The sequence below is a fragment of the Carcharhinus amblyrhynchos genome, chromosome 20 (assembly GCF_965287045.1).
Source record: "Carcharhinus amblyrhynchos chromosome 20, sCarAmb.v2.hapA, whole genome shotgun sequence".
Lineage (NCBI taxonomy): Eukaryota > Metazoa > Chordata > Chondrichthyes > Carcharhiniformes > Carcharhinidae > Carcharhinus > Carcharhinus amblyrhynchos.
This window is the reverse complement of record NC_137343.1, coordinates 25,124,066-25,144,549: the sequence shown is the minus strand read 5'-3', so window position 1 is coordinate 25,144,549 and position 20,484 is coordinate 25,124,066. Positions and strand designations below refer to the sequence as shown.

General features: G+C 39.2%; 1 protein-coding gene across 1 annotated transcript in view; it reads right to left on the bottom strand.

Moving 5' to 3' along the window:
* Positions 1–2,802: 2,802 nt before the first annotated feature.
* brap (BRCA1 associated protein) overlaps positions 2,803–20,484 on the bottom strand; it is a 42,447-nt gene continuing 24,765 nt past the window's right edge. Inside the window, exons 9-12 of the mRNA XM_080208255.1 lie at positions 19,481–19,590; positions 14,151–14,240; positions 8,893–8,996; positions 2,803–5,690 (exon numbers count right to left, since the gene is read on the bottom strand). Coding sequence (XP_080064381.1) covers positions 5,333–5,690; positions 8,893–8,996; positions 14,151–14,240; positions 19,481–19,590 — 662 coding nt within the window. The 3' untranslated portion in view covers positions 2,803–5,332. The remainder of the gene's footprint in view (positions 5,691–8,892; positions 8,997–14,150; positions 14,241–19,480; positions 19,591–20,484) is intronic.

Genomic DNA, 20,484 nt, shown 5'->3' with positions numbered 1-20,484 from the left:
CCACTGACAATCACACAATGATTTAATTAAATCATGGTTGTTTTAGACAACTTCTTTTAGTAACCATGCGGTTGCCTCTCAATCAGCCAACTATAGATAATGTTTACATAAAAACTGGAAAAAAATCTCAAAATAGAATTTACAGAAATTAAAAATAATTAAACTTATCCAGAAAATCACTTTGTAAATGTGTGACTTTGTTCCAATCCTACTCAGGTTCCTCTCTGACCTCTTTCTCCATTAAGTGAATGACGGTGTCACTGCTTCACCCTAATAGAGACTGTTTGTTTCAAAATTTTCTGTTTACCTATACCTTTACATAAACAAACTTTGGTCTTCCTTTCCTTGATAGCTTTCTATCTTAGGGGATGGCCAACAATTATAAGGCCACCAACTGTCTAGATCACTCTTCTTCACACTTCACTCCTGTAAACCTCTATTCCTCCAGTTTCTTTGTTTTCATCACATGTGCTCCAATGATGCTTCATTCCATACCAACATTTTAGGAATAACATCCTGTTTCGTCAATTGAGGATTCCCAACCATCTCCATTGTGATTGACTAGGCCTTTGATTAGGTCTTTCATAGTTGCTTTTGCTTTAGGTAGGAAGCTGAACATAAACTCAAGAAACAGTCCATAGTATTGATTTTAATAGCTTCAAACCTCAACTAGAACTTGCACTTATTCAGCAGTAATGCTGGCACTGTAGGGTAAGGGCATGGAATGCCCTGCCTGCAGCAATTGTAGACTCGCCAACTTGAAGGGTGTTCAAATGGTCAGTGGATAGGCATATGGATAACATTGGAACAGTTTAGGTTAGAGGTTTATTAGATTCGATGGTTGGCACAACATCGAGGGCCGAAGGGCCTGTACTGCGCTGTAATGTTCATTTTTTATGGATGTGCCAACAATTCAGGAAATGGGTGAAAGAATGGTTTCACATTTGTGATTAGAAACCTCCATTAGTTTGCTGTGCTGGCTTAGAGGCTACATAGTTTTATGTACTTGCCCCATCCATCTGCTAATCACTCAATCTATAATAAAAGCAAAATGCTAAAAATACTGTATTATTTTAATTATTTGCATTGATGCCTCATTGTTTTAAAACTTGGGTTATTTGTTACCAACCATATTTTGGAAGTAGAATTTGCAGCATGGAATTCATAATCTCATAGCAATTTAAATAAACCTAACTTCTATGATTCTATGAACTAATTTGATTTAGAGGAATCGTTATGCAACTACTTGCAATAGTAATGCAAGGACATAAAATATTTTCATCTGTTGAATCAGTCTTTTATTTCATAATGTGAATTTCTTTTTGCTGAACTGCCTCAAAGAATTACATCAATGCATTAAGTATTTCTTTGACATCCTTGTTAAATTGAAGCAAACCATTTAATTCTATTTGCAACTGTGCAATTTTTTTAAGGTTAATACTAGAAAATGGAACAACTTTAAAATGGAACAGATTGTTATATTTGATATCCAAGCATTTTCAACAGCAACAACTTGCATTTTCTTATTGTCCTTAGCATGGTAAAACAGCACAAGGTATTTCACAAAAAATACAGAATTGGAGACACATGAAGAGACATTAGGGCAGATGATTAAAACCTACCTTTCAACCCAAACTTTTGAAGAGCCTTATATAGGACAGAGAGGTAGCAAAGCAGAGAAGTTTAGGGAGGGAATTCCACAACTTTGAATCTGGGCAACTGAAGGTATGGCTGCTGGTTGTGGAGCAATTAAAATTATTGCTGCATGGGCACAAAATTGGAGAAGTGAAAAATACTGAAGGTTTTAAGGCTGGTGGAGCTTAGAGATAGGGTGGGGCAAGGCTATGAAGCAATTTGTAAACAAGAAATTAATTTTAAAAGCAAGGCCTTGCCAGATTAGGAGACAATATAGCCAATAAGCACAGTGGCAATGGATCAAAGGGATTCACTGTAATCTAGTTTACAGACAGCAGGGTTTTGGAAACATTTATGATGGACAAAAGATGGGCAAATTAGGAGAGCATCAGAGCTGGGTTTTATCAGCAGATGAGCTGAGGCAGGGGCAAGGATTTCCAACATTACATTTCCATTCAGCTTTTCATGCCTACACATTCACTAGCTGGATCCCAGTGGAAGCCAAGGCTTTAACTCAGTTGTATGCAACATGCTTGTGAGAATCCGACAGCCTGATTAATGTTGGATTCACTAAATCCACTACTTGCCAGTCAGCTTTGAGGAAGGGAACACAAATTATGAAGACATATTTTAAGATAAAAATATGGAAATCTTGAATGACCTGTGCTAGAAATACTGACACATGCTAAACAATCCTCAGATATTTCCTCCCTTACCAAGAAAGCTCCTTGTAAAAAAGACCTCAATTGTTCTCATGGAAGACTGTTTTTGATGGACTGAAATATGTCATCAACGGTTAAATGCATTGCTGTTGGGGAAATAAATACACAAAGACAGGGAAGTCTAAGTTGCCAGATCTTAGCCGGGGGAATTACAGCTGCCAGACCTGGACAAGAAGGGAAATTGGCAAACAGCCATGGTTGCACTGCTAACTGCTATCCAGTGATATTTTTTGCTCTGTGGATAGAGAGTGACAGCACTGCATTTGACTGATGCTTTCACCCAGTTGAAAAACCTGGTACTCACCATGAGAAGTAGCCAGTGGGAAGTTAGTGCTTTTAGAACTGTACCTCAGCATGAGGTAAGGTTCTTGAGGAAGATGAAACAAGGAATTAAGGTGAATGCACTAGGATGAGGGCAACATGGAAGACAACAGAAACAAAGATAAATGTTTACTGTGGAACAACTTTTATTCTTTTCAAAACAATCCTATAATAGGTTTTCACAACTAGGGCTGCAACAAAGTCTTGTCCATTCTGAACAGACAAGTTATGTTGTACTGCCAGATTCACACTTATGACAGGATTATTGCTCAGTTTATTGAATTTAGATAGAATGGACTAAATTAGATGCACTATGTAAAATTAAAATACAGTGATCCAGATTGAAGAGTTTGACTCAAAATGCAGCATTTAGCACTTCAAGATTCAACAGCCTTCACTTAAAAAGTGTAAAATGTTATTTACAAAATGGTTCTATTAATACCTCCATTAAGAGATAACATGGTTTTGCTGTAGATAATTTACACCTGCGTGTTTTTCTTCAATGACACTTGTCGCAAAACATCCACAAAAAAAACTATTTAATAAATTACCATTTTATGCAGTATAATTAAAAATGGTGAGCACTACGGTCTACAAGGACTGGTAACAGACATTTTTTGCAGAGAAAAAAAATCGTTCAATACCTGCTTGACAATTTATTCAACACTCATCAATCTACAGCTGTCTCATATCAGCTATCATACATAATATTTAACCACTATAGTAAGATCAATTCAAAACAGCGAAAGTAAACTGCAATGTGTTAACTACTGAATTAAGCTTCGTTCAAAAATGACGTACATAAATTGAAAACGCTTCCTCTCTTTAATTTAAATTACATAATATATTAATACACAAATTTTTTTTCTAAGTTTGATTGTTTACAGCAACTGCAGAATCACATCTAGCTCTGGCATTACAAACGTTCCAAGCATCTTGTTAAGTACTGCAACCTTGGATAATATTCTGACTGCTGGCTTGATCACAAATAAGAGAATGGGAGAACCCAAGTAGTTTAGGTGGGCTGGTAATCGACCAAGTCCCTTTTCCACCTTTAGTTACATAAGTGCGATTGTTGCCATTTTGTATTTGGATTGGGTTCTACTCTGAAAATCAATGCATTGCCAAAAAAAAAATTCCTCAAAACAAAAAAAGATGTACATGAAAAAAACTTTAGCTGTAAAGTCAGTCAGAAAGAACAAAATTGTGAGAATTAGAAATAACATTTCTTACAAATGAAGGGCACGTTATTGCAGGTCTTCCTTACAGCACAGAAGAACTGGAGCTCTACATATGCAGATAAATTGCAATGGCCGTTGATACAAGTGAAACAACATCTGGAAACATTAGTGAGATATTCAGTTTATTCTTTAGGTGTGTGATTTATGATGAAGCACAGTCCACCTTTTTGTCTTGGATATTCCATGCTGCTTATAATTCTTCCATTTTGCATGTGAACTATTGCTTCTGTCAACAGTTAACTTACAAGTCGCATCAGTGGGAAAAATGTGGTGTTCCTATCCAAAAGTCTGGCTGTAAAAGTCAGTGAACATACACAAATGGCTTTATCAGCTTCCTTTCAAGAATAATTTTAATATTCTAAGGTTGAAAGCTTATAAGTTAATTAGTTTGGTGGACCCTCATCCTTTCAATTAACTGATCAGTAAACTTAACACACTTTTTTTTAAAAAAAAGATATATTTTAGTTCTTTTCACATGGCTTTCTAATGCTAAGCAATGTCTACTCTTCCCCACTGTCAACATTCGTCACTCACAAGTCAGGTATTTCATTTTAAATGCAGGCCACACTACCACTGTATCATTTCCATTCGCCACTTTACCCAGCTTTCAAATTAAAATCTCAATTAATGCTCAATTACAGATAATTTTCCCCCATAGAGTTGAATTTAAACTGCCCAAATTTCTTTCAGGTAGGTACCTAATAGCTATAAGAGATTAGCTTGTATTTAGTGTGGCTACAGTTACGCTGGAATTTCAGATGAATGCAAGTGTTCTCACCAACATCACCACCTGGTCTACAACAAACCTACTTTCAACAATACAGTTGCGCAGAAACAAGATTTAAATATTCTTCTAAATTCATACACTGTCCGACAATGTTCCAAGTATGCATGCTGTATGGATTTGCTATATTGCTATAGTATAAGCTATATTGCTACTTCCATTTAAATCTCACAGCTTATAATCCAAATAGTGTGATTAAGTGCTGTATTTGCAGGTCTAATGAGTTAGGTTGCAAATTTCAAGCAAGTTGAAAAATATTAAAACAGAATTTTAATGTTAATATCCATGAGCAGGAAATTCCTGTGAATTATTTGTTATGTTAGGGTAGTTTGACATGTCCTGAACTTTTGATAAATGAACTGCAAATCTTTTCCAATTGCTTGGCTGAAACACTTAAGCTATAATACCAGTAAATATAAATCAATAATGTTGTATTAAATAATTTTTCTGCACAATGCAGAATATAGCCCAACTGCCAAAAAACTGGCAATTTTTGAATATAGAATCATAGATAACACAAGTATGGTAGTAGTCAGTACTGAAAATAAGCAAATATACACACACACCTCCCAGGAGGTTTTTTGTTTTTGTTTTTTTTTCCTTCCTCTTTCAAAAATGAGAAAGTTCAACTATTTGCTCCTTTTGCCTCTTCCTCTCCTGGATGTCTGTTTGGTTATGGCTCCAGGGGATGATGCAGCAGACGCCACTGCAATATTTATCTGTCCCTCTTGGATCTCTTGCCGAGTGTCAGCTGGCATTTGATTGATTTTCTGCTGAGTCTCCAGGTAGAACATGACATCCCGCAGCTGCTCCTGCACCTCTGTAATCTGCCTGTCCTTCTCATCACACGTATCCTTCAGCTTCCTTTCCTCTTCCTTCAGTCTGGTTTGCAGCTGGATCTGATTAGCGCGCAGGCACTTGTTCATTTCCTGCTCCTCTTTCAGTTCAGTGCCGAGTTTCAAAACCCTGTTGTTCAGCTGGGAACACCTAACAGAATGCAATGAGAAGAGACATCTTTAAAACCACTGGAACATCCCAATTGGAATTTTATAAGAACTTAGATGTTTCGGTTTACAACTCTGCAATACATTTCAATCTCCAGTCGCATCTGCATCAGGTAGAGGAAAATTGACACAGATTTAATCATGACGGCAACCCCTTTACACAAAATAGTTCTCTATGGTAAATACTTCCTGCATTGCTACTATTTGGAGGAGGTGATGGCCTAGTGGTATTATCGCTAGACTATTAATACATGTACTCAGCTGGGGACCTGGGTTCGAATCCCACCACTGTAGATGGTGGAGTTTGAATTCAATAAAACAAAAATCTGTAATTAAGAATCTACTGATGACCATCAGTAGAAACCATTGTCGATTCTTGGGAAAACCCATCAGGTTCACTGATGTCCCTTAGGGAAGGAAATCTGCCGTCCTTATCTGGTCTGGCCTACATGTGACTCCAGAGCCACAGCAAAGTGGTTGACTTTCAACTGCCCTCGGGCAACTAGGAATGGGCAATAAATGCTGGCCAGCCACATCCATGTCTCACAAATTAATAAAATATACATAACCAGAAATAGAAGTTTTATTTTGAAGAAGTAGTCGCTGCCCACAAAGCTTGTTAACACATTTCTGGTCAGATTAAATTTTGTGGGATATGCAACACGGATGCACAATAAAATTTTGACTTGGGGACGGCTGTGATGTGATCCTGCTCTAGATGCATGATTGAATACTAGCGCTTTACAACTGGACACAAATCAAAACAGCCTAAAGTACAACAGTTGTAGCCAAGGATTGTATTTGGCATTTAATCCTGTAAATTCACTACTATACTGTGTGCTAATTTTACACTATTGTCACAAATGCTATCCTACACCACTTCTTAAAGCTCAAGTAGCATATATGGTAAAGTTTAAAAGCTAAATACAATTTTAAGCTGCTGTGAGAATTTGTGACTAACATGGTATTTCTGTCAAATAAATAATGTCAGAAGGACTGTTATAATAGAACTTTGACTTGGATGATCAGTAGGTCAACAGGTTGCAATTACACAACTCAACAAATGTCAACAAAAATTGCTCAATATACTTTTGACTTCCACTATAACCACTGTGTAATTCAAGCCAAACCTTCACAAGTTTTAAGAAGAAAGGTTCTGAGGTTTTATAGGACCATGGCACAAGGAATACAGCTTTCATTTGTAGAATCATCTGAGGAAAAGTGTAAAGAGTTCTAATGAAGTCATTCAGATTAAGTACTCAAAGATATCACTCACTGGAACCCAAAAGGACACAATGTGTGGCGGCAGGGCTAGTACACATACTTCAGCATAAAATAAACATTTATACCTTAGAACCTGAAGAACTTTAAATAGTTGTCATTTGTACAAGCACCTGACATTTTTGCCACAGTAAAAATGCTTGTGTGCAAACTGCTAATCATGCAAGTACCTTTTGATATGAAAGAACTTACAGGTCTATTAGAACATGTACATTCCAGTCAAAATAGCCCTTCAACTTTACAAGCACAGATTGGAATTCACAGAAATTTAAACTGAATTTACAAAAAATGCCAGCACAGAAAATCAAAAGGAGAGATGGCTCCACTGTCACTACGCACAGCCTGGCACTGCTCTTGCTACAAGCTGTAAGACAATGCACATTCCCAAAGTGAAGCCTCCTAAAACAACATGTGGTATGTATTCCTATTGAAACTAGCATGATGGAATTCCATGTGGCACTTCAGTATGAAACAAAATCCTCAAATTGCATCCTGTTAAATAAAACTGCAGAGTGGCAGGAGGTCTACCCATTGATCTGCATGGACAATCTCACAGCTAATAGGCAGGATCACATTGCAGCCCTATCCAAACACATGGCACAACTGCAACAATGATCACTGATAATCCTGCAACAGGAGATTAATCTCAGTTTAACTTTTTACACTGAGTCACATTTTAAACATAATTTGAATTGATGGGCTTGTATGGCAATTGGGGAAAATCACAAGAACTCATTTGTGATAAAATGAAAAATGTGGAAGAAGCTATTTAAAAAACATTCCCATTTATGCAGTACTTTCCATGACCAAGAGGCACCTCAAAGTGTGTACAGGCAATGAATGAACTGCATCAGCTAATTTGTGCAAAGCAAACTCCTTCAAACAGCAATGTAATAAAGATTAGATAATTTGTTTTTGTGATGTTGATCAAGGGATAAACGTTGATCAGGACATTGGGGATAACATCCCTGCCCTTCTTCAAAATAGTGCCATGGGATCTTTTTCATCTATCTGAGAGGACAGGGGGGCCCTTAATTTAATGCCTCATCCAAAAGACAGCAACTCTGACAGGGTAGCACTCCCTCCATACTGCACTGGACTGTCAGCCTCGATTGTGTGCTCAAGCCCTAGAACAAGTAGCAACCAGAAGTAAGAGTGCTACCACAAGTGAGCCAGAGCCGACAATAAAAAAAAACTAGGGTGTAACCCTATAATTAGCTTTAGAATACATAACTTGGGAATACAAGGCAAAGAGAAAAAAATTAATAATGATTCATTTTCTTGATTGATCCTTTCCTATATGGGTTGCTGGATAGCAATGAGTGGACATCAGAAAAGGACAGGATCAATTATAACACCCCTGTGAAACAAACAGCCTGCTCATAATAGCTCAGTTCATAAATGCACAAGTCACTTGGGTATCTGGATTCTGGGCTGAGACACTGCTTTGACAGCATAAAGCAAAGACGGGAAGAAACGTGAATTGTTAGAAACTATATCATCACCTTTTCAATGCACTGCTGCCTCACACAAATCAATGTTTACTTTCCTTTAATTTAGGGCGTAGGCAAAATGGGGCAGCACAGTGGCACATTAGTCAGCACTGTTGCCTCACAGCACCAGGGACCTGGGTTAGATTCCCATCTCGGGTCACTATCTGTGCGAAGTCTGTACGTTCTCCCCGTCTGTGTGGTTTCCTCCACGTGCTCCAGTTTCCTCCCACAATCCAAAAGACATGCTGGTTAGGTGTATTGGCCATGCTAAATTCTCCCTCAGTGTGCCCAAACAGGAAACATGACAACTTGGGGATTTTCACGGTAATGTCACTGCAGTGTTAACATAAGTCTACTTGTGACACTAATTAATAAAATTTAAACTTTAGTGTTTGTTGCAAAATGACTTACTTTCTTTCAAGAGCTTGTTTGTCTTTCATCAGTTCATTCAACTTCTGCTCCAGACTGTCACATTTTTCAATGGTTTCTTTGAATTTTATTTTCATATTGTTGATCTGGAAAGGTGAATAAGATCAAGTTTTGAAAAAAGTACTGTAGGTAGTTTATCAACATTATAGTGTAGATGAATTATCATTCAGCTACATTCAATCCAAGCAGAACCTACTTTGATTGTTCTGAAGTTGCACTGTATTTGATAGATATTTTTAAAGATAATGATGTGGAGCTGCCACCGTTGGACTGGGGTGGGCACAGTAAGAAGTCTCACAACACCAGGTTAAAGTCCAACAGATTTATTTGGTAGCACAAGCTTTCGAAGTGTTGCACTCATCTGATGAAGAAGCAGTGCGTGATACCAAATAAACCTGTTGGACTTTAACCTGGTGTTGTGAGACTTCTTACTTTAAAGATAATAATCTGAAACGGAGACTGTAAAGATACAGAAAATACACTCCAGCTTTTTCATCATTTAAACAAGTTAACATAAAAGAAAATCGTTGGACTTTGTTTTCTAATTCAGATTTCCAGAATTCAAAGTATTTTTCCCAATACTGATGTACAGCTGTTTTTAGTGCCTGACTACGTAAATTGTTTGTCTGCATATAATCTAAATATATGGGCACTAAAGCAGAATACTGCAGGTGCTGGAAATCTGGAATTAAAATCCAAAATGCTGGATATACTCAGCAAGTCAGGAAGCCTATTGATGGAGACAGAAACAGAGTTAATCATTCAGGCTGGTGACTTGCATGAAACATTAATTCTTCCTTTCCCCATACATGCTGCTTGCCCAGCTGAACATTTTTAGCACTGTTTTTATTCTTTTAAACAGATACAATTATTATTAGACTGAATCATTGAGGAGAGTCACTGGTTGTCCAGAAGCTGAATATTGCTGAAGACTCGTGTTTCTAAAGTTTTTCAAGTTGCACTCAACAGGACAAACCAAGAATGCCACATTTCAAATGATAACAACAACCTCAGGAGAAAAGCTCATTTATGCTTGCTAGGAATGAAATCCATTCATACTCTTTGATTTATTCATTCATGGGACACGGGTGTCATCGGCTGGGCCAGCATTTATTGCCCATCCCTAGTTGTCCGAGAACAGTTGAGAATCAACCACATTGCTGTGGCTCTGGAATCATATGAAGGTCAGGCCAGGTAAGGATGACAGATCTCCTTCCCTGAAAGACGTTAGTGAACCAGTGGGTTTTTCTGACAATTGACAATGGTTTCACAGTCATCAGCAGATTCTTAATTCCAGATTTTTTTTTAAAATTCAGTTTTCACCATGCGCCGTGGCGGGATTTAAACCCAGGTCCCCAGAATATTAGCTGAGTTTCTGGATTAATAATCAGCAATAATACCGCCTTCCCTCAGGAGCCCATACTCTGCAAACAAATGGAATATGTCCAAGCTTTGTGCCTTTTTGAATTACACAGGAGCTTGGTGAGCCTATACTTTTCCCGTTTCTTTCTCTGTGGCAACGTCTTTGTCAATCAGAGTCAATGCCAATCAATCAGCACCCTTTTCTGCTTGATTGCTTGAAAGTTGTCAGTTTGTGTGTTTATGTGTGTTTGTGTGTTGCGATGAGTGCAAGATGGAAAGCTTTGGCAAAAAGTCTCTCTTTCCAGCAATATTAAAATAATTCTCGTGACTTCATTTTCTATTGCTCTTCACTGAAATGTTAAACATGAATTACATCACTTTCACTGAACTGTTTACTTGGCTCATTTGACTGTAGTTCCCAAAGTTATCCATATATATCCCATTTTAAAGCCTGTTAGTATGCTTGTTAGCTTCTGAACCATGAGTGCAGTACTAATAATTCCTTAAAGGTTAGTAGCAGGAGCATGGCTGATTTAACCAAATACTAAATGGCCTTGCAGGAAACTCACTGGCACTTAGTTCCTCATCTTCTTTTAATGCCCCCAATTATCTGTAACTGCCTTATCTGTAATATTTCCTTCACTCCCAGAATTTCAATTTCAATGCTGGGTACAGAGATCTCACATTTTCTCCTATCTTTGCTGTAGCTTGGTCACTTGATTTTGGCCACCTTTGGAATCTAACAATTTGCCTATCCTTTTAAAAGCAACTGTTTGCTGCAAATATATTTTTCGAAACACTTAAAATTTATTTTAATATTTCATGATATCCTAGCACCATTTTGAACTCTCCTGACTTGTTTCTTAAATTTCCTTTGCCTTAATTTTATATTTGCTAAAGTTTACCAGATGTAACTTCATCACTTGGGAAAAAATTCTTTTTTGCTTAAATGCACCCATATTGATTCCTTTAATTGCCTTTCTTCACTAGGTATCTGTTCTTCACACTGGAGAGTATTTCTCAGCCTGACATTTGTCTACCGTGTTTTCCCTTCCAAGAATCTTTTATCTAGTTTCCTTAAATGATATTTCATTTTCTCAAAATCTACCTGCTACTTATATTGTCTGCCTCTTTCCATCCTTCACCACATTGTGTTTACTGTTTTCAACTCATTAACTTGCTCTCTTTTTTCCGTGTTGTTTATAATCAGCCAGAAAGTTTCATCTCTTCATGTCAGCGGGATCTTCCAGTCTTGTTGGTGGTGCACCCCTGCTGTGAGATTCCTGGTGGCAAAGGGTGCATTCAATGGGACCAGAAGATTCCACTGCTGGCCAATGGCAGGCCACTTCTCACCACTGTGAAACACACAACTGGTTGCACACTAAATCATGTCCAATAGTGACCATTGCATGTGGGGTCCTTCACCAATTGTTCGAGGTAACAATGCAGGAATGTTGGAGCAAGTCTCAACTACTATTTACTTTTCTAAGATTTCAAAATTTACCCCAAAGAACGGCGGCTGTTCCTGTCACAATTCCCGTTTGACTAACCTTTTCTCAGACCTGTGGCCTACGGTAAATGTCCACAATTGGTATCACGTTTCTCATTCCTATTTCACAGAATTGCCACTTTCTTTGGACCTGCATCCAATAGGCCCATGTGTTATCAAATTCTTTTTTGCTTCAAAATCTATACTGCCTACACTCGTACCACAGTCTTCCTTCACATGGTAGCACCGGGGACCTGTCTCCAATTCTGGCCTTGGGTGACAGTCTGTGTGGAGTTTGCACATTCTCCCCGTGTCTGTGTGGGTTTCCTCCCACAGTCTAAGGGTGTGCAGGTTAGGTTGATTGGCCATGCTAAATTATCCCTTAATGTCAGTGGCATTAGCAGGGTAAATGTGTGGGGTTGCAGGAATGGGACTTGGGTGGGATTGTTGTCAGTGCAAGCTTGATGGGCCAAATGGCCTCCTTCTGCATGGTAGGGATCCTATGATTCTACTTCTGTCAAAAGAATCTATATCCTTGTATGTTTACTCAACTGGCATCATTTTTGAACCAGATCTTTGCAATGTTTACAATATCCAGCAGGGACATCCCATTTATTCCTGAAGACTCTGGAATTCATGTATAGAACATTAAGACTTAGATCTCCCCAAGCCCCACAGTGACCAGTTTACTTATTTGTCATTATTTTATCGTTTTGTATCGCTGCACTCTGTATATTTACCTGCAGCTACGTCAGTGGCTGTACATGAAGTGAAATCTTTTCTGTTTACAGCAGCCTTATTTTTTTGCCCTCCTGTACCTGTTAGTACAAGTCACTCCCAGTAGCTTTATCAACTCTCAGATCTGATTACGTTGAAGTCTGTACAGCTTCCACTTGCCTAGGAATGTGTTTTGATACTCTTTCACTTCCCTCTCTCATGCTCCCCCTTCTACTTCTGTTACCCATGTCGCTTAGTCCTCTCGATTCACCTGTCACTTCCTCTTTTCATTTCACATTCCTTTTCATCTCTCTGCCTTCAATTGTCATTCTCCTCTTTCATCTCTCAACAGACTGGGAAGAACTCTGACTTGGTAGGCTAGCAAGGATTTAATCTGTGCAGGTGAGCGAGCAGACAGGCTGGGAATCATCCAGACTGGACATGTAGGTAGGCCGAGAAACATCTGGGGTAAACAGGAATCATTTGAAGCACTCAGGCTGAGCAGTTGAGCAAACAGGCAGGCCAAGAAATACTTAACAAGGCAGGAGGGGTGAGATGTGGGCAAGCGACTAGGTTGGGAGGTGGGTCACAATGCATGGAATGGATGAGCAAACAACCGTTAGTTGGTGAAAGACCATTGGCTCGAAATGTTAACTTTGTTTTTCTCTCCACAGCTGACCTGCTGAGCATCGCCATGCTTTGCTGAGGCATTTTAGTATCAACCTTAAGTAAGATGCGTTTAAGAGTCCATAAAAACCTGTGACCTCTCTTGATACCCTCATAGAACCTCTTAAACCTACCCAAAAGATTAAATCAGCATTCCACTGACATTTATGCAGCCTTGTGGATGTAAAATTATCATTTCAATTGCCTACCACAGGCACTGCCATTCAAAAATAATTAATCCCATGGCCCATAGCTTCCTTGGAATGGCACTCTTTAGTGACTTACTTTGCTGGAATTGCAAATCCCCTCTCTTGCTTAACCTTCCTCACTTAGGCTGGGTGAGACAGGAGTAGCGAAACAGCTCTGGGGTTTCAGCAGCGAGGTGTAAATGGAGTGGAGTGAAGGAGGACACATCCCCTTTTTATGGCCCGACTAGGTCTTTAAAATAGTTACTCTGAAGTTACAAGTCCTTTTTTTCCCTAATTCTTTCAGAGTAACTTTTAGGTACAACTGGCAGGACCCGTCCGAAGTTAGTGATTTAAATCGCTTTGTCAGATGGTTCCCAGCTGAGTGCAATTGTCCAGGGAAGTTAGTCTTTCTGGACAATTGCTGGGTAAATTCTTAGGTGAGAACTTCCAAGAGGGATTCCCAAGTGCATTTGAGGTATCCCCCACACCCCAAACGCGATGCTGGAGGGCCAGGAAGTTATGGCCCTACGCAAACTGCTTTGAGACATTCCTGAAGTTTGTATTGGAATCAAAGCTTCTCACATCGTTTCCCAATGTAAATTGTAAGCACCTTAATTTTTTATTCCTCTTATAATCTACAAACCTTTAAAGCTTTTAATTTTCTCTGCTGTTTTCTCTGCTTGGTGTCTCTGCAAATTTTTAAAGCTTTTAATTTTCTCTGCTTGGTATCTTGCATGATGGACTGTCAGTGCATTTTCTGTGGGGTAAAGGGGGAGGGGGGATAAAAGTTAAAAAAAAAATTTAAAAAGGCGACTTACCTCTTCTGCTGCATCTTTCTCCAAGTGTACTATTTTGTTTTCCCAGTAGATGCGTTGAGATTCTAGCTGACTGGTCAAGAGGTATGAATACTGTTGAGAAAAAGTTTACAAAATCTATTCAATTGTTTTTATAAAATAGTTCACACGCATGAAACATGATTAAAGTGCGCTGCTGGACACATTTGAACATAGATTTTCATATAAAAAGAATTTTAAAAAAGGGTTCCCATCAATGCAAATCATAAGCTTATTAAGTTTCTATTTCAGGGTACTTTCCTTTGCAGAGGGATGTTGGCAGATAGCCATTACTGCTTTAGATCCAAGCTTGCAGTGCAGCAGAGCAGGCTGAAATTTGCCTGGCTTCCAAAAAGCACCTCTTTTTACTGAAAAAGGATTTGCATTTGTATAGCACAGCTAGTGAAGTACTTGTGAAGTGTAGTTATTGTTGTAATTTAGGAAATGGAGCATTTGTACACAGGGAGCTCCCACAAACAGCAATGTAATACTTATCTGATAATCTGGTTTTTTGTGTGTGCTGTTGATTTGAGGTAAATATGGCAGTTCTAACAGTGCAGCACCGCCTCTTTACTGGACTGAAATGTAGCCCTGACTTCCCTGCTCAGGTTCTGGAGTGAACTTTAACCAAAACCTTCTGACTCAGGGATGAGGTGTCACCGACTGAAAACAGGAGTGTTGACTCTTGTATAATAATGAAAGCAAAATACTGCAGATGCTGGAAATCTGAAATAAAATAAAAATACAAAGTTCAGGAAAAATTTAACAGGTGGGACAACATCTGTGGAGACAGAAGCAGAGCTAACGTTGAGTTCTATATTGAATTCAAAACATTAACTCTGATTCTCTCTCCCCACTGATGCTGCCACACTTGAGATTTTCTAGTACTTTGTTTTCACTAGCAGACTCCTATCTTCTCAGTCCTTGGTACAACATAGTGGAGTTTCAACTTGATAGTCAACTCTTTCCCACGTTAATTTGCTTTTTGAAACATAATTTCACTTTATGACAAAAACATTTAATTTACTTTGACTTATTATTGTCGCATGTATTAGTATACAGTGCAAAGTATTGTTTGTTGCGCATTTCCGATGCATACTCCAACGCATACAGGATATTCATAGTTGTAAATTTCCTTAAAACGCTGGATAAACTTAGCAGAGGTCTCGCAGAGTCTGTGGAGAGAAACAGAATTATCGTGCTAAATCTAAACGACCCTTCTACAGAAGGGTCACCTGCTGTGTTCATCCAGCATTTTTTTGTTTTATTTCAAATTTCCAACACTGCAGTAGTTCACTTTTATGAGAGTTGTAAATTTACTTTGGATACAATATTTAATGCCAGTTTTCATGACAAATCAATGTGTGTGTGACGCCAAACTGTACAAATTCTCGGATTTACCAGATGACCTGTACAGAAGGTGCCAATATCTTTCAAGTCCTGTAATTAGCTTCAAGTGACACGGCGATGACTTGGGAAAAGGCAAAACTCCTGCCCTGATCTCTATGTAGTAACTGTTATATGCTTACATAAACATAAGCCAAAAATAGGATCAGGCACAACTGCAATGCCCCTCCCTCCAATACTAATTCATCATTCACTAACTCAGGTTCATGCATGAAGATCACTAAAGGTTCCAAACTGCTAGTTGCTGTTTGCTCTGGATGCATACTGGAGCAAGAATTGTCTGTTTTGTAAGAAAATATGTTACGCCGTTGTTTAAGAAGGGTGCCAGGCAAAAGGCGGGGAATTATAGGCCGGTTAGTTTAACGTCTGTGGTAGGTAAAATGTTGGAATCCGTCATTAAGGAGGAAATTGCGAGGCATCTTGAAGGGAATTGCTTGATAGGGCAGACGCAACACGGTTTCATTAAAGGGAAGTCGTGTCTGACAAATTTACTGGAGTTCTATGAGGATGTGTCTAGGGCAGTGGATAGAGGAGAGCCGGTGGATGTGGTCTTTCTGGATTTTCAGAAGGCGTTTGACAAGGTACCTCACAAGAGGTTATTGCAGAAGGTCAGGGGACATGGAGTTGGGGGTAGGGTGTTAGCGTGGATAGAGGATTGGTTGTCAAATAGGAGGCAGAGAGTGGGGGTCAATGGGTGCTATTCGGATTGGCGGTTGGTGACTAGTGGGGTGCCCCAGGGGTCGGTGCTGGGGCCTCAGCTATTTACCATTTATATAGATGATCTGGAGGAGGGAACCGAGTGCAGGGTGTCGAAATTTGCTGATGACACCAAGATTGGGGGAAAGGCAAATTGTGCGGAGGGTGTGGAGAGTCTGCAGAAGGATCTAGATAGGCTGGGCGAATGGGCCAGGAAATGGCAAATGGAATTTAATGTTGGCAAGTGTGAGGTGGTCCACTTTGGTAGGAAGAATGGTAGGAAGGACTATTACTTACGTGGCGAAAAACTGCAGCAGGCGACGGTGCAGAGGGACCTCGGGGTCCTTGTGCATGAGTCGCAAAAACCCAGCTTGCAGGTGCAGCAGGTGGTCAGGAAGGCGAATGGGATGCTGGCCTTCATAGCGAGGGGGATTGAATATAAAAGTAGGGAGGTCTTGCTGCAGCTGTATAGGGCATTGGTGAGGCCGCAGCTGGAGTACTGTGTGCAGTTTTGGGCGCCGCACCTGCGCAAGGATATTTTGGCCCTGGAGGGAGTGCAGAGGAGGTTTACTAGGCTGATACCGGAGTTGAGGGGGTTGAGCTATGAGGAGAGGCTGAATAAACTAGGCTTGTACTCGTTAGAGTTTAGAAGAATGAGGGGAGATCTCATTGAGACGTATAAGATGATGAATGGGATGGATAGGATAGAGGTGGAGAGACTCTTCCCGCTCAAAAAAGACAGTAGGACTAGGGGGCACAGCCTCAAGATAAAGGGGAGGTGGTTTAGAACGGAGTTGAGGAGGAACTTCTTCACTCAAAGGGTGGTGAATCTCTGGAATTCTCTGCCCGTTGAAGTGGTGGAGGCTGCCTCGCTAAATATTTTTAAGAAGCGGGTTGATGGGTTCTTGATAAAAGAGGGGATTAAGGGTTATGGGGAGAGGGCGGGAAAGTGGAACTGAGCCACGACAGATCAGCCATGATCTTATTGAATGGCAGGGCAGGCTCGAAGGGCTGGGTGGCCTACTCCTGCTCCTATTTCTTATGTTCTTATGTTCTTAAAATGGGTTAAAGGAAGGAGACAAAAACAAACATATGGCATTCTATTTTATAAATATATTTCCAATTAGCCAAGATACTTATTTTTATTGTACAGAGTTTTTAGATAAGGAGCTTATCTATAGAGAGTAAAGAAATTACCTAAACTCTGAATTAAACCATTAGAATTGCACTATATCGTATTAGATTACCATTTTCCTTCTTTCTGCCTTCAAGATAGACTGGGTGCCAGCAACCTTTCCCAGGTGACAATACTTCATCTGCGAGTCTAGACAGTTAGCATCAGTAGACTACTAAATCATGAGCAACATTACCTCATTATAGCGGGAGCCTAATCCTGACTTCACGTTCAAACCTGGGCATTTTTCCAGAAGAAAATGCCATACAGCAACTGGAAGGCAAACTTCAGTTGATTTTAACCCTTCTTTCATAAGGACAGAACTATTCTCAAAAGAATTCAATGCAACTTGAAGTAGTGCATTTACGCACTCAGCCATTGATAAAAGATCTCTGATACTGCTACAAAGCACAAAACATTTGTGTTAATATCTGTACCATCACGTGATATTGCATACTTTCTGCCATTGCACGATGATGCAGCTGCTGCCTAACAGAACCGTAAGCAAATTATTAACAGCGAGTTCAAGGCTGTAAATTGACTTTAGATTCAGACAAGATGCCTCCACTGTTGACAATATCTAAGACATCACTGCAGCCCTCCAAGTAACTTTCAGCCTTCTTACGCAATTCCTGATATCCAGTGCTCTAGCTTCATTCACTCAGTAAACTGATATCTGAAGCATGGAAAACAAAGATCTCCTGCAACATTTTTACTTTAAATAAACACATCAGTAAAGTACATAATTTATCCAAAGAACTGGTTAAGATCAAATTACTTTCATGACAATTTTCCTTTGAGAAGTGTTGATGTTTGACAGCTCCACAACGTTGTGCAGTTTATGACAAATTTTGGACAGAATAACTTAAATAAGGTAATCAAAATTAACTGAACTTTCCAAAAGTCTTATTTAATTTTTAAAAAATCTATGATTATTTCCAATGTCCACAAAACAGGCATCGATGAATTTTAGGCATCGAGATACAAGTCTATCAGTCATTAGCAACTCTTGGCACAATCAAGACAAGGCATACAATGCTCTGTATTTCAGCTGGAACTTCCAGGCAAAAGCATGCTAGCCTGAGGCACAAACCTCATACTAATAGATTGATTTGCAGTTTTAAATAAAACATTTTATTTGGTCTGAAACTTCTAGTAACACCAGAGAAGCCAGTGAGAGCAGCAATTTCACTTGAGCTATCAGAAGATGCTGCAGGAGGATCTCAACTGGACAGATTGCTGGCAGCCAACGTGCTTTGTCCACCCGGCCTTTGCCTTCAATGGTACCACTGCGGACAGTGACAGGGAGGGAAGGAAGGAAGGAAGGAACACTAGCACTGGCCTTTTCAAACCAGTCAAAAATATGAATTTCCAAAACCACTCAGTAGCTGCAAAGCTGCGTTGTTCATAATGGCAAATATTACCCAAGTTAACATCCAGGATGCCAGTTTAATTTTATAAATGGGTTTTAAAATAAACTTTTGTAGGAAACTACTCACATTTCTTGCTTTTCAATATCTTTCCTTCAGCTGGGAGAGAGGTGGTTGGGTTGAACAAAAGCCTACACAATGCAAAAAACCATTGCCACATCTGCTTACTAACAATGACCACAGAAGAATTCAGAAGCTGGCCCATTCAGTGGTTCAGTTACTAATAGCCAAAGTTCACTCAAACAGTGGTGAACAAGTTCTAGCAACAAATCTGCAGATGGTAGGTTATCAGCATACATTGTTTAAGTAAACCCATTTTCACAACTAAACAAAATTGCATGGCACTGCAGTGTGACCAAAATAATTTCACAATGTCATATTTCAATTTCCTGTGGGGAAAGGCAAGAACAGCAGGAGCTGAATGTAAACAATTACAGGTACACTTTCCAAAGGATCAAATAATGCCTGTGGAAGTCTGCAGACAGGGCATTCCACTACGCGTCAGAGAAACAGAATAACAGAAAAGAATGATGAGTGGGAGTCTCGGAATGGAAGAAGAAATTGAGAAAAGAAAGGAAACAAAAAAAGTATTTTGAAGGTCCACTAACCTCCAACTGAAGGGCATCAATCTTTTCATCCTGACAAGTGTCACCCTCACACTCATACTGGACAATCTTTCCATCTGTTTTACTCGCCACCAAACGATGCACATAGTTATCTAGAGAAATCAAGACACATTCAAAATGAAGAAGAGGATGAACACACTAGGGAAATGCACTGATTCCCTGTTCAGCAAATATGAAATGCACTGCCAATTGTTAGCAATTTGGATATTTTAAGTGGCCATTCCATCACAGCTAGTTTTGTCTACACCAAAAAATTAATTGTATATGCCAACATTCTAATTAACAAAAAAACTTTTAAAAGAAACAAAATTTCCAAGTTTAAAAATAATTGGTATTTGCATTCATGCCCTCATCCCCCATCTCCCGTGAATCTTTCTACATTTAGGAGGTGGCACAGCGATTGGCACTAATGCCTTACAGCACCAGGGACCCAAGTTTGATTCCTGGTTTGGGTCACTGTCTTGCAAAGTTTGAAAGTTCTCCCCGCGTCTGAGTGCGTTTCCTCTGGGTGCTCTGATTTCCTCCCACACTCCAAAAGATGTGCTGGTTAGGTATATTGACCATGCTAAATTCTTTGTATGTACCCAAGTAGGTGCCAGAGTGTGGATTTTCACAGTAACTACATTGCAGTGTTAATATAAGCTTATTAAATAAATAACGAATAAATAATAACTAATAAATAATAATGATGACTAATAAATAAACTTGACTTTAAACCATCACAGGAAATATTTTGGAAATGCTTACACTTTATTTTAAAATAAACAGCTTTCCTTCAGTTAATTTAAACGAGCAATTTGAAATGCAAAAGGTGTATTTATCTTCACCTACTCAAATTGGTCAAATTAGTCATGAGTACATCTGTCAGCAATTCTCAAAGGGAATCCTGATGCAGCCTTTCCAAAGGAATCTCAAAGTTACTGCCAAAGTAGAACAAAGGCTTCAGGAACAAAGTCACTGGTTCCACATGAGCACTTTGAGATGAC